General features: G+C 39.6%; 3 protein-coding genes across 3 annotated transcripts; 2 read left to right on the top strand and 1 right to left on the bottom strand.

Annotated features, from left to right (window-relative positions):
• The first annotated feature begins 207 nt into the window (after nt 1-207).
• Nucleotides 208-4,682, top strand: LOC138138667 (prohormone-2-like). Its single transcript, XM_069058676.1, has 4 exons — nt 208-403; nt 1,995-2,081; nt 2,781-3,108; nt 4,057-4,682. Exons 1-4 carry the CDS (start codon nt 286-288, stop codon nt 4,490-4,492), a joined length of 969 nt encoding a protein of 322 aa, XP_068914777.1. The 5' UTR covers nt 208-285; the 3' UTR covers nt 4,493-4,682.
• On the bottom strand, nt 4,611-5,857 carry LOC138138670 (uncharacterized). Its single transcript, XM_069058679.1, has 3 exons — nt 5,769-5,857; nt 5,140-5,718; nt 4,611-5,079 (listed from the first exon to the last, which is right to left on the bottom strand). The coding sequence occupies exons 1-3, from the start codon at nt 5,791-5,793 to the stop codon at nt 4,694-4,696; spliced, it is 990 nt and encodes a 329-aa protein (XP_068914780.1). The 5' UTR covers nt 5,794-5,857; the 3' UTR covers nt 4,611-4,693.
• Nucleotides 5,858-5,941: 84 nt separating this feature from the next.
• On the top strand, nt 5,942-10,857 carry LOC138138666 (mitogen-activated protein kinase kinase kinase 7-like). The gene is made up of 8 exons (XM_069058675.1): nt 5,942-6,082; nt 6,162-6,461; nt 6,516-6,695; nt 6,748-6,999; nt 7,204-7,428; nt 7,570-7,645; nt 10,237-10,427; nt 10,481-10,857. Exons 1-8 carry the CDS (start codon nt 6,002-6,004, stop codon nt 10,700-10,702), a joined length of 1,527 nt encoding a protein of 508 aa, XP_068914776.1. The 5' UTR covers nt 5,942-6,001; the 3' UTR covers nt 10,703-10,857.
• Nucleotides 10,858-11,900: the final 1,043 nt, after the last annotated feature.

Raw genomic sequence — 11,900 nt, 5'->3', positions numbered from 1 at the left:
CATATTTTAGCATATCTTTTTCCGCTCATTACGCTGACTTAATTTATTCAAATTCGTTGAAGGCGCCCCGATGCCCAGTCCTCGCGTTATTTCAACCTGTTTTTTTTTTTCATCCGGGCATGTAGTCTCATTACTTAAATGGAAAAGTGTGCGTGGTTTTTCGCCGTTTTCCCACCCCCACGGGAATGCGTAGTAGACGTGCCGCCCACGTTTGCCTCATTCAAACAGTGTACTTCAGCGGCCGGGTTTTCAGTAGTTTTCAGCGCTTCAGACGAGCAACACAGCATGGAACTGCGTTGCAGCCTGAAATGGGCCACACTAGCATCTTGTGTGGTGCTCACGTTGGCCATACCGGCGTCGCTGATCGAAGAGATCAAGGCCAGTGAATTGAGGAACAACAAAGGTAAGTACGTCGAACGGTTGCTTTTACACCTCGTAAAATTGTCAAACATTGATCAACGAAGTTTAAAGTTTGTAGTTTGAGAATAGACATTTTTCCGAAGGAAGTACTGGCAACAGGTTTGCAGCCCTAGCACCTCACAAATTTTATCCGATAAATTCTTTTGTTGCTACATTATCTGGGTAACAAACAAGCAATGATGGGACTTAAATAGGTAATTTTCCGGAAAAACGTTCATGATTTGTTGCTGATCCTCAAAATACTATCATCGAATCAAATTATTTACAAAGAAAGGCATTTTGCTGTTAAATTACATATCGTTATTCTCAAGAGACAAATGCTCACTTTGGAAGCTGGCACATGTCTTTTCAAAAACTGTATGTACTACATATTCCGGACACGAAATCTTGGCCAACATTTTTTTAGACATTTCTAAAAAAAATGATGTAAACCAATCATTTCATTAGTGTCATTAATAAATGACAATTATTAAAATCACTTTGAAGTTTTTCTTGTGACATCAAAAAAGCAGAGAAATGGCACTGTCGAGTCAAAAGTTGGGTTATATTCAATAAAGGCCAGTTTACACATATTTGTCAGTTAAATGTCAGTTGTGGCCAAGATTCCGTGTCCGGAATAGTACGGTTGGCTTCAAAAAAAACGGGAACTGTCAGAAAAAGTTCTGTCAGATTTTATTAAATTTTTATAATTTGAAACGGCCTTTTAGAATTTAGGTTAAAAAACTGCACTTATGTGTCAGAAATATGTACTACTGCCAAACAGACACAAATTGACATAAATTGACAAATTAAATTTCCAATTCACATTAGGTCAAATTTCATTTCCCGTTTTTTTTTTAAGCCAACTGTATATTGTATTAACATTTTATTCTCGTACCTACTTGTAATACATATTTCATTTATTTCAAGTTTTCTGAAGTCACAATCTGAAACTAACAATCACTAAATGTTGGTCCCAAAACGACTTCACAATAAACATCCAATAAGACTCAAATAAAATTGAATCGTTACCTACAGTCGCGAGCAACAAATTTTGGTCGTCAAGGTCATTCTTTGACGCAATAAAAAATGCTCCATTGTAAAACAGTCGTAAATATCCTAACCTATCATCATGTTGTATGACATTAATTGTCATTTTTTTCTTAATTTTTTGACACTGGTGACGTGGGGATAATCAGGCAGGGAAATTTTTTAAATTTGTGACAATCCAACCAAATTTTGAAATGACATTGACGACCAAAATTTTTTGCTCGCGACAGTACATTTTTGTTACCGCGAGTGCTCTTTGGTTGTACCTAACAAAAATCTTATCTGAATGTTTACTCTTTCATTCGAAGGGGATAATGAATTATGACTGCAATCCCCCGTTAAAAATAAATCGTCATTCACTTTTCACGATAACAATTAGGGGAGATAACCGCAGAATATGTTTGCCAACCGCTCTACCCGTCATTTGTCATCAGTTTATTGTTACCATTTGTTCACTTTTAAAAAATAAAACCGGACGCAGCACACGAACTGAATCGATACTTTGACACGATAATGAAAAAAAATCTTGTTCTGTTTTGTTACAGTGAAACGGGCTCATCCCCCAATGAACAATGTCGAGGAACGGAGCAGAGATGTCCCGTATTACAGTAAACCTACCGCAATCAAAAGAGGTAAGATAATTAGACGAAAAAGCTCTAATCGCAACAAATCCAAAGACACAAAGCAAATCTTCAATTATTTCATTTAACACAAAAAAGTCGAGTCGACTGTAATGGGGTGTCATTAACAAATGCCGAACAGATTCCAAATGGCTGACATCACAAATAACAACACACAAAAAAATTGTAGTTTATTTAACGAGTTTGTGTGTAAATTGTGCCAAAAAAGGCCCACTTTACACACGAACGAGTTTTATACAACGTTTTTTTGTTCGACGAGGCTCCAAATCGCTTAAAATCTTTAAAATTAGCTTGACGTTTCGTTTTGACAAGTTGTGACATTTATCAAAATCCGTTCACACAGGAGAAAATTTTCAAATTCTGACAGTGTCGAACAAAAAATGCAATTTCTATTTCTACTTTCTCCAGTGAAATTGTGTATTTTATCTATTTTCCCATTTTCTTAAAAAATTTAAGTCGGTCCAACAGAATAAGCGACTTGCCGAAAAATGAAATCTTATCGAACAAATCAAGTTTTGTACTTCAGCGAGCTGTCAAACGCTTCACCAGAGCAGACAGTCCGGAAACGGTGAAATAAAACCGTCATTAATGACACTTTTCGTTTTATTGCGTCAGTTATTAGTCGCGTTACGTCTGATACATAGAAGTCGCATAAAAATTAACGAGCCCCCGACCAAACCGTGTTTCCAGGGACCAACAGTCTAAAGAATCCCACCCCCGACCAGCAGTCACTCAACGAATGGGAACAGGAGCAAAGCCTGTACCAGAGCCCCGAAGGACTGGCAAACCTCCAGTCAGGACTGTACAACAACGCCGACGCCCCCTTCGACGACAAATCGGTCGCCGAGTACGAAAAGGGCTTTCGTTACGGCACCAACAAAGAAAAACTAGACGAGGCGCTAGAAAATGCAGTTCTAAAATCAGAATTATACGGCGATCCAGCACCTCTGAATCAATATCGGTATTACGAAAACGACGACAGACGCAGGCGAAGGCGTCGGGACGCTAGGAAGATCAGGTAAGATCCTCCAACGTGACTCCGGGAGGGAGCGGGTTATTAGCAACAAGTTGGTTGGAGCGAGACCGACGGCAGATCGATAGGGCTTTGCGTCACTGTCGCTATGTCTCTTCTAAAACAAGTGCTATCGATCCGGAGGCCACACACAACGCGCACTTCGTTTGATTGGTTCGTTTTTTTAATTATGGAAATGCTGTTGTCCAAACACGATGGACGCCCGATTGTGAAAGGGGAAGAGCGGGTTCGTTACGCATATTAGCGAAAAACTATCGATGCTCCTCCCATAATAAAAAAATTGATATTTCGATAAAATGAGTGTCGTCGAGTTCATTAATATTCGCGCACTAAAGATTGTCAAGAGTTTCAGAGTTACCTTCCAGTACTTTCTACTTTGTATAGTTGGCAGTTTTGATCTTCGTCCGCAAAAACATTCAACCAAATTTAAATGTTTAAATTAAATTCATGCGCTTTATTTGGTATTGTTGCATTTTATATTAAAATTCTTCCGATTTCATGTTCACAATATTATATCTGATTTAAAGTTTTTGATATTTGACATTTGACAGATTTATGACTTATTCCCAAACACAACTTGCACCACTCAATTTTCTAAAATTTTCGACTAGGGAGTGGACAGGTAATACGATAATACGGAGATAAACCTCGCAATTTTCTATTTTGACCGGTTCTGCGTCAGACAGTTCTGAAAAACGTCCGTCTCTTACTCTCTTAGCGTGAACAAGTCGGTGCGCCGCTACGATTACTAATCCGCCTAATTAAAATCACTTGTTGCTATTTGTTCCGCTCTCGGGAATCCTGCTGGCGCAATCGATAACACATTTCCTCGCGATGCTCAAAGAAACGAAACCAATCTAATTCGATTCTCCCCCCACGAGCTCCATAGATTTCACCCGGAAATAAATCGGAATGAATCATGTTGCGTTCCAGACCGGATAATAGAATTAAACGCGAAGTGGACCTCACTCCCGAAGAGATACTGACCATCCTGACCCTGTACGAGAACGAACGGCAAAGTAACGGCTACAGGCCGTGGAGCGGTGAACCGGACAACGACCAAAACAACAACATCGAAGAGGAGGAGAATTGGCTGGACGCTCCCGTTTACCCGCACGCCACCGGACACACCAACGACATTGGTCCGAGTTATCTTCTGGATGAGAAACCGTTCGAAAAGAGGGGAAGATGGGGCGGTTTCGCCGACAACAGAAAGAAGAGGTTTATGGTTGCCAAGAAGAGGAACGATCCTACCAGAGAGCTGAGGTATCTGAACGGCCCCAACAAGAACGACTATTATACGCTGTCACAACTACTGAGCAATCAACGCGAACCAAATGTACCCCTCTACCATCGGCTAGTTTTGTAAGTTTTTAACTAAACCCGAGCTCATATCGCGTATTTTTGAATCGTTTAAAGTCTATCTGTGTTACTAGTTTATTGATGTTTATATGTTTTATGAAACTGTAACTTCAAAAGTCAGTCAGTATAATAATACAATATATTTATTGAATGTTGTATTCCGTAATATTAAATAAATTGTGCATACTGATGTGTTATCATGTTTTGATTATTTCGCGTCGTGTTCGTGTTCTTGTTCTTGTTGAGCCCTCTTCTCGGTCAAGCGCAGCTTCAGCTTGCTCGTCCACAGATAGACCAGTGGAAGAGTGGTCAGCAAGTTGGGAGGTCTGTATCCTTTTCGGAAATAATCAGCGAGGATCTCGTTTCCGTGTTCCATCGCCACTTTGGCTGGAGTCCTGTATCTGGTATCGATGGCATTCCACTTTGCTCCTTTTTGTACCAAAACCACGGCTAGTTCCAAATAACCGGTGATAGCCACGAAATGGAGACAATTTCGACCAGTTTTCGTTTCTCTTGTGTTGATGTTGACGCCATTCTCCAAAAGAAGCATAATAAAGTCGATCTGATTAATACTGCGACAGTTTAGAATCGCTTCTAAGAAATTAAAAAAAAAATGTTGTAGGGATGGTAAATATCTTCATATCTGTAATATACCGAAAAATATATGCAGTGACCTCCTGTGTTCGATACTCATGTTAACCCCGTATTGTAGCAGAGTCTTGACGATCAGGAGATTGTTGACGTTGACAATGCCGACCGATAAGGGTGTATTCTCGAAACAGTCAAGAACGTTGACGTTTGCTTTCGCTTTCAGCAGTTTCAATATTATCCCATAAGACTCCCTCTCTACGGCTATGTGCAAGGGTGACTTGTTCAATCTGTCGCACAGATTCGGATCAGCCCCTTTTTGTAATAACAGGCCGACAAATCTTTTACAGTTGAAATTACAGGCAATATGTAAGGCAGTATAGCCATGAACTGATTTCAAATCGGCGTTGACATCTTTACATTCTAAAAGACGATACCCCAATATGTAATCATTTCTTTCGGCTAGTAAATGAAGCGGAGCCACGCCGTACTCTGAAGAGCGTACGTTGGGGTTGACACCTTTGTTTAAACATCTAGTAATCTCAGGTATATTTCGTAAGTAAATTGCATTGAAGTATTTATCCTGGAGGATTCTACCTCGCATTTTCGACAACATCGGCTTTACCTTGGACTTGAACAAGGATTCTGATTCGAAACATCAGAACGGTTAAAATTCCGTTTAATTCAGTACTCACCTCTTCTATTCTCTGTCCCGGACATATTTTTGCCCAAGATAAATTATTCGATTTTCTGACGTTCACTTCTGAAAATGTGATTGGCGCCGCTATTCGAACAAATCTAGGGATTTTTGTTCCAATTTTGACAGATACATAACCAAAGATATAAGTGGTTAATATTTATTGCAAATTTTATGAATTCGAAGTGATTGGGCTGTGTTTCCTCAAATATGTAATAATCTACTGTTTCGATGGCGACTCCAGAAAATGAGGGTAGCATAAATCAGTACCCCGTCGAGGAAATCGATTACAATGAAATTGAAAGACTTGAGGTAATTTGGAGCCACTGCGGATTCTTGATCCGCACAGTAAATCTATACCGCCGTAAAAAAAATTATATTGCATTTTTAGGCCGTCGGTGAAGGCAGCTTTGGGGTCGTTTATAAAGGAATCTGGCGTGATACTTACGTAGCAGTGAAAAACATAGTATCTGAAAATGATAAAGAGGCCTTTATTGTTGAAGTGCGTCAGTTGTCCCGCGTCAAACACGAGAATATTGTCAAGCTGTACGGTGCCTGTACTAAGGCTCCAAATATCTGTCTTGTCATGGAATATGCTGAAGGTGGCTCTCTTTTCAATATTTTGCACCATGCCCCTAATGTACAATACACAATGGCCAATGCCATGGCTTGGCTCCACCAGTGTGCCAAAGTAACTTACTGAAACAATTTTTTTTTTTTAATTGTAACAAGTCAACTTTTTTAGGGTGTAAAATATTTACATGGGATGAAACCTAAAGCCCTGATACACAGGGACCTCAAGCCCCCTAATTTGTTATTAATTAATGGGGGAACACAGTTAAAAATTTGTGATTTTGGCACAGCAGTTGATAAGACTGCAATTATGACAAACAATAAAGGCTCAGCTGCTTGGATGGCACCTGAGGTATACGTGAAAAATTTAAAACCTCCACACATAACTCACTGTTCAATTTCAGGTGTTTGAAACGTCAAATTACACAGAAAAATGCGATGTTTTTAGTTGGGGCATTATACTATGGGAAGTTATTTCAAGACTCAAGCCATTTTTTCACATTAAAGAATCTGGCTATCCATCTGCTTTCATGATTTTGTGGGCTAAACACAATGGAGCAAGGCCCCCATTAGTCAGAAATTGCCCTCCTCCTATTGAGAAGCTGATGATGCAGTGTTGGGATCAAGATGCATCTAAAAGACCTAGCATGGAAGAGGTAGTGATCACATAACCCCACTTTTCTTTTATTTATAAATGTAAAAGTAACGTGTTGTTGAAGTTACTTAAGATTAAGTCGAAACTATATCAGACTCTGACGACATCAAAATGTTTCCCTCATAACAATTTCAATTAATATAAATAACACGTAAATTTAAGGTTATGTACATAAAAAAAAAAAATTACAGACTTTTTGTTACAGATCGTTAAAAAAATGGAAGTGATTTGTTCATTGTTGCCCGGGGCTGACGAGCCTTTACAGATTATAGACGGAGATGAAGTCGTCTATGAAGAAATCGAGGAATACGAGCCCTACTCTGAACAAATAGAACAATTTCCGGCCAGCACTAACGGCGACAATGGTGTGAAGTCTTTGCCGCAGCCGAGTGCCGAGCTGTCTCAACCCCTCAGTTTGGAGATAGATCCGGTGAGTCGATTTTTTGTAAGTTTGAGAGAAGTTAGGTTATGTTGAGTGACGCAACTTCTTTTTATAACGTGTAGTGTAACAAATTGATGCATTCGGTCGAATGTTGATCGTATTTGATTAATTGGTTTCGTTTTGTTGCAGAACGCGTGGGAGTTGACGAATTGTGACATGCAACTGAGAACTATGCCAGGCTTTGACAAGATGGTACCAAAGAACGGTAGGGATTGAATTGTAACGTCGGCCTTGAGCCGCTCTACTTTGTCGCATATTTACGAGACGCGCGGCTTCTTCAGCTGTCTGTTGATAAAAACTGGACATTTTTACGCGATCTCCTTGTCATTGTGCTGTTTTATGCCCTGCATTATGAGCCTCCTATTTAAATTTAGCAATTGGTGTTTCAAGTCTGAGGTGCATTGGCTTCTTGGAACATGACTCAGCCGCGAATAACTCGCCTCTTACTAACCCTCCACGCGAGGAAAAAAGCACACACATACATTACAGGTCAGGTGTCGGGCCATAATTTTCAATTTGTCGCAGCGTTAGTCACACATCGTCCACGATAAAAATAAGATCAAAGCCGAGTCGACTTGTCTACACGGCATCGCCACGTTATTTTTATCACTTTGTGACCTTAAATTCGTTCAGACCCGGCGCCTTAAGCTCGATTTGGCCGAAATTCCTTTTCTTCCCCCTGAATACGTTGAAGTCAACGGCGCAACGAAGGGGCATCTGTTTTTAGAAGCGGTGACTCAAGCAGCTCGATTTAGACTAGTTTGTTTAGTTGGAAGTTTCTTGATCGCCTCACCAGTGCCGGCACCGGCCAAAATTGGCCGCTCAACCTCGATCAACCGGCGAGATTTTCGACCGCAGAGTCGCAAGGGAAGGCCGACATTTACGCAAACGAACGTTTCGTCCTCGAAAAATCCAACAGAACCGGCACCCCCCAGCCCCAGTTCCGTTCAAAATTCCCCAGTCCGCCGCTGTCGCCCTCTTAATCTGCCCCTGGCTGCTGTTCGGGCGTCTTCTCCGTATCGCTATTTCAGTCGCACCCATACGGCCGTCCCGATGCCAGTCCTTAGCAGCGGCTCGTAGTCTCGCGTACAGCATACAGTTTTTCGAGTGGCCCCCGAACATAAACAATCGATACGTTCGCATCGATTACATCCGTCAAACATGTTTCTCGGTGTTTGAAAAAGAGAAAAAAACCAAAAAAAAAACTTTCTCCGTCTTTTCGGTCCTGGAAGATGTGCGACTGTCCATCAGCCAGTGTGTTCACCACGCACGAAACGCATCGGAGCTGGATCATATTCAAAGAGTGCAAGACTGAAAACGGTAAATAGTGTTTTTTTCACCACTTATATTTACATAATAACTAGCCGGGCAAGATCAAAAATAAATTCGGCCACAATTTTCTTAGTCACGTTTTTATTTTTGAAAGGACGGACATGTAATTAATCGAGCCGGTGATGTAATGGCATGGAAGTGGGACGTCCGGAAGTGCATTCGTGTGTACGCGAGGGACACCTGTGCGACGGCGGAGGACCCAGACCGTAATTAAAATACTCTTCCCCTTGGAGTTGAGCGTTCTGTTCAAGTCCTTCCGATTTTTCTGCTTTTGCAAATTCAGTTTCATTAAATCAGCATTTATGACGTGGCGGTGGTTTGGTTCTCTTATCCCGAACACTCATTAGCGGTGATGAAATAAATGTAAAGGAGTTCATAAACCTGGAGCTTTTTACAAGCCAGTTTCGTACCTCACCTCACCTTTGCTGTGTGAAAAAAAGACTTAAAAACATTTTCATTTTCACTACGGTCACAATTACCGAAGTTTTATTGATCAATTCGAATTTGCTTTGCCGGAAATGAATTTACGTAAATCTATTGATTCACCCATTATCACTTGTTATTAAATGTATAAATAATTCCACCCGCTAGTTTTTGATTTTTTCAATTTTTCTACATTTGTAATTTCGTATTCATTTCCAAGGTGCAAAGGAAAAAATGGCACAAAATAGAAGAAATCAAACATTTCAGCAAATTTTCCACTGACGCCCTTGCCGTTTCGAGAATTTCTCAGGCAGAGGTAGATGACAGTGACATTTTTTGTTATTGACATGCATCGTATTTTAATATATTAGGAATGTTCTCAAACGAGAACGGCGCCACAAATATGTATGTTTCATTTCAATTAAAGTTTTAGGCTATATTGTTCCTAATGCGTTCAATTATTTAAAAAATGTAGCAAATTGGCAGCAGCATTCGGTTCAATTATAACCTAATATATGTAGATTTATTATGACAATTCACAATACTGCCAATAGTGCCAACTAAAATGTCAGATTTTCATAAATTGTCAGAATTTGAAACAATCGTGAATGCATATGACGGTTTTCATTTTTGCTTCTAATAACATAATAGACTATTATTGATTTCAAAAACACGATACACAGCATAAGCTGCGATTTACAGTGATGTTAGCATCACCGCAACGATTATTGAAACACTGACAGCTGCATTGTAAAAAAACATAATTTATGGATCGATAATAATCACTGTCTTGTATGATCGGTTTCGGTGTACCGTCATTTCATCATTTTATCCTTGGTGACCTTTATTTAGTCCCGCGTCGAACCCTAAAGTTTATCCTTAGGCAGCGTCAAAACACAATCGAAGTTTTAATAGCGTCCCACGCAGCCCAACCGCGTGTTTGTCTTTTCCCGAAAATCTGGCACCAGTTCAAGCCGCGTCTCTTCCTTGTTTATAACAACATAAGTTTATTTACTTGACGGGCGATTCACTTGTTTCCAGGTTCCAAAAACACGACGGTAGAGGCAGGAATACAGAGCACGACGAGTACACCGGACGGCACAGATCCCGATCTGGACAAAATGTACCTCCTGCTGGAACCACACCTCCGACCGGCGACTCCGGACGGGGAAAACCCGCAATCGGTAGCGCTGTTCGAGGAACACAAGCAATTAGCTCAAGAATATTTTAAGGTTAGCGTCGCAGCACAGTTTGCGATTTGTGAAGATCAGCTTGATTATTTCAGGTGCAAACTGAGCTCGCGTACCTTTCACAGAAGAAAAACAAACTACTCGCTGCTCAATCCCAAGAACAACAAGTACAAAGGAAGACACTTAAAGACTTACAGGCAGAAAAAGAATCGCTAGTGTTGGTGAGGGAGCTTCTCAGCCGGCAGAAAGAGAACGCCGCAAGAAGTTCCTTGGACAATTGGGTGCTAGTGCCCAGGGAAGGTGATAACACGAACTAAAACGAAAACATTTCTTATTTATTGCAGTGCGTTCATAACTCATTTCTTCCGTCATGTATCACCTCTCCATAATTGTTACCACAGCATTTTGTATATTTCGTTAAATTAAGCTCAATTTTTATATAATATGTATATGTAAATAAATATTAAAAGTTTTTTCTCGTTTTATTATTCATGCGTTAACAGTACAGACCCCTATGGTTTTATCATTTCAAGACAAAAACAACCAGGTGTACAGACCAGCCAGGTGTTTCTTGATAAAATTATATAACTATTTCACCCCCATAGTGAAAAATCGCTGATGCGTGTTACAAGAAAGGAAACGGTAATATGCCGAGAGATATTTAAATTCATGACGCACCTTTAAAGTTTAAACTCCATTTCTAACAGAACATTGGTCTGTGGGATTTGTCGTTTTCAAATACATATTTCGAAACTATTACTTTATACCTAATAGTTGGGATAATATCAGCGACAAGTTGGTCTGTGCTGAGTCAACAACCCTGTAATTCACTGCAGAAAAAAGAGAGTTAATGTTTTTGCACTGTATAAAAAATGCACAAACATATAAGTAAATTCAAAAAAACTCCTGGACTGTCAAAATTAAATTTTAAATAAAATGCTTTTTTGACTGTACATACTTGGATATAATAGTATATTATGATACAAGTTTATAAGGAAGCCTTTAAAGCACGCGCGACGAGTTTAAAGAGCACGACACGTAGCGGAGTGCTTTTAACGTCGCAAGTGCTTTAAAGGCCCTTATAAACGTGTATCATACGCTATTTTTTATTATACACCCTCCAAAATCTGAAAATTATAACAAAAAAAAAGCCAATTGAAATACCTTTTCTGAAGTAATCTGTGTCATTAATCGTTGATATAGAAATGGTCAATTGTTGTTGTTTCGTTGCTATCATAAATTGTGTATAAATGTCTATTTATCATTGTTCAAAATGTAGGTGAATTTGTTGTTACCTACCTAAGCGACCTTAAAGCTTTAGTGTTTTAAGGGCCCTTTTTCGCACGCATTTTAGTGTCAAAAACAGGGATTCTGATTCAGGTATAATAAAAAAAATTTTCGCTAGAGTGTACCGACATCAAAATCTAGTTGCAAAATATATTTAGGTTATGTTTTCATTTTTAATCATTGAACTAAAAATGTTTTGAATCATTCATTGCTGCAACTAAATGAATT

This window comes from Tenebrio molitor, chromosome 9 (assembly GCF_963966145.1).
Source record: "Tenebrio molitor chromosome 9, icTenMoli1.1, whole genome shotgun sequence".
Lineage (NCBI taxonomy): Eukaryota > Metazoa > Arthropoda > Insecta > Coleoptera > Tenebrionidae > Tenebrio > Tenebrio molitor.
The sequence above is the reverse complement of the archived record's forward strand: the minus strand, read 5'-3'. Positions and strand labels throughout refer to the sequence as shown.

Excerpts from the sequence above, each read along its gene's own strand:
- LOC138138667 (XM_069058676.1), top strand. The coding sequence starts at position 286 with ATGGAACTGCGTTGCAGCCTGAAATGGGCCACACTAGCATCTTGTGTG. Across the intron at positions 2,082-2,780 it reads ACCTACCGCAATCAAAAGAG|GGACCAACAGTCTAAAGAAT; the intron begins GTAAGATAATTA and ends CCGTGTTTCCAG. Across the intron at positions 3,109-4,056 it reads CGGGACGCTAGGAAGATCAG|ACCGGATAATAGAATTAAAC; the intron begins GTAAGATCCTCC and ends GTTGCGTTCCAG.
- LOC138138670 (XM_069058679.1), bottom strand. The coding sequence starts at position 5,793 with ATGTCCGGGACAGAGAATAGAAGAG. Across the intron at positions 5,719-5,768 it reads CGGGACAGAGAATAGAAGAG|AATCCTTGTTCAAGTCCAAG; the intron begins GTGAGTACTGAA and ends GTTTCGAATCAG. Across the intron at positions 5,080-5,139 it reads GTCACTGCATATATTTTTCG|AAGCGATTCTAAACTGTCGC; the intron begins GTATATTACAGA and ends TTAATTTCTTAG.
- LOC138138666 (XM_069058675.1), top strand. The coding sequence starts at position 6,002 with ATGGCGACTCCAGAAAATGAGGGTAGCATAAATCAGTACCCCGTCGAG. Across the intron at positions 6,696-6,747 it reads CTGCTTGGATGGCACCTGAG|GTGTTTGAAACGTCAAATTA; the intron begins GTATACGTGAAA and ends GTTCAATTTCAG. Across the intron at positions 10,428-10,480 it reads TAGCTCAAGAATATTTTAAG|GTGCAAACTGAGCTCGCGTA; the intron begins GTTAGCGTCGCA and ends TGATTATTTCAG.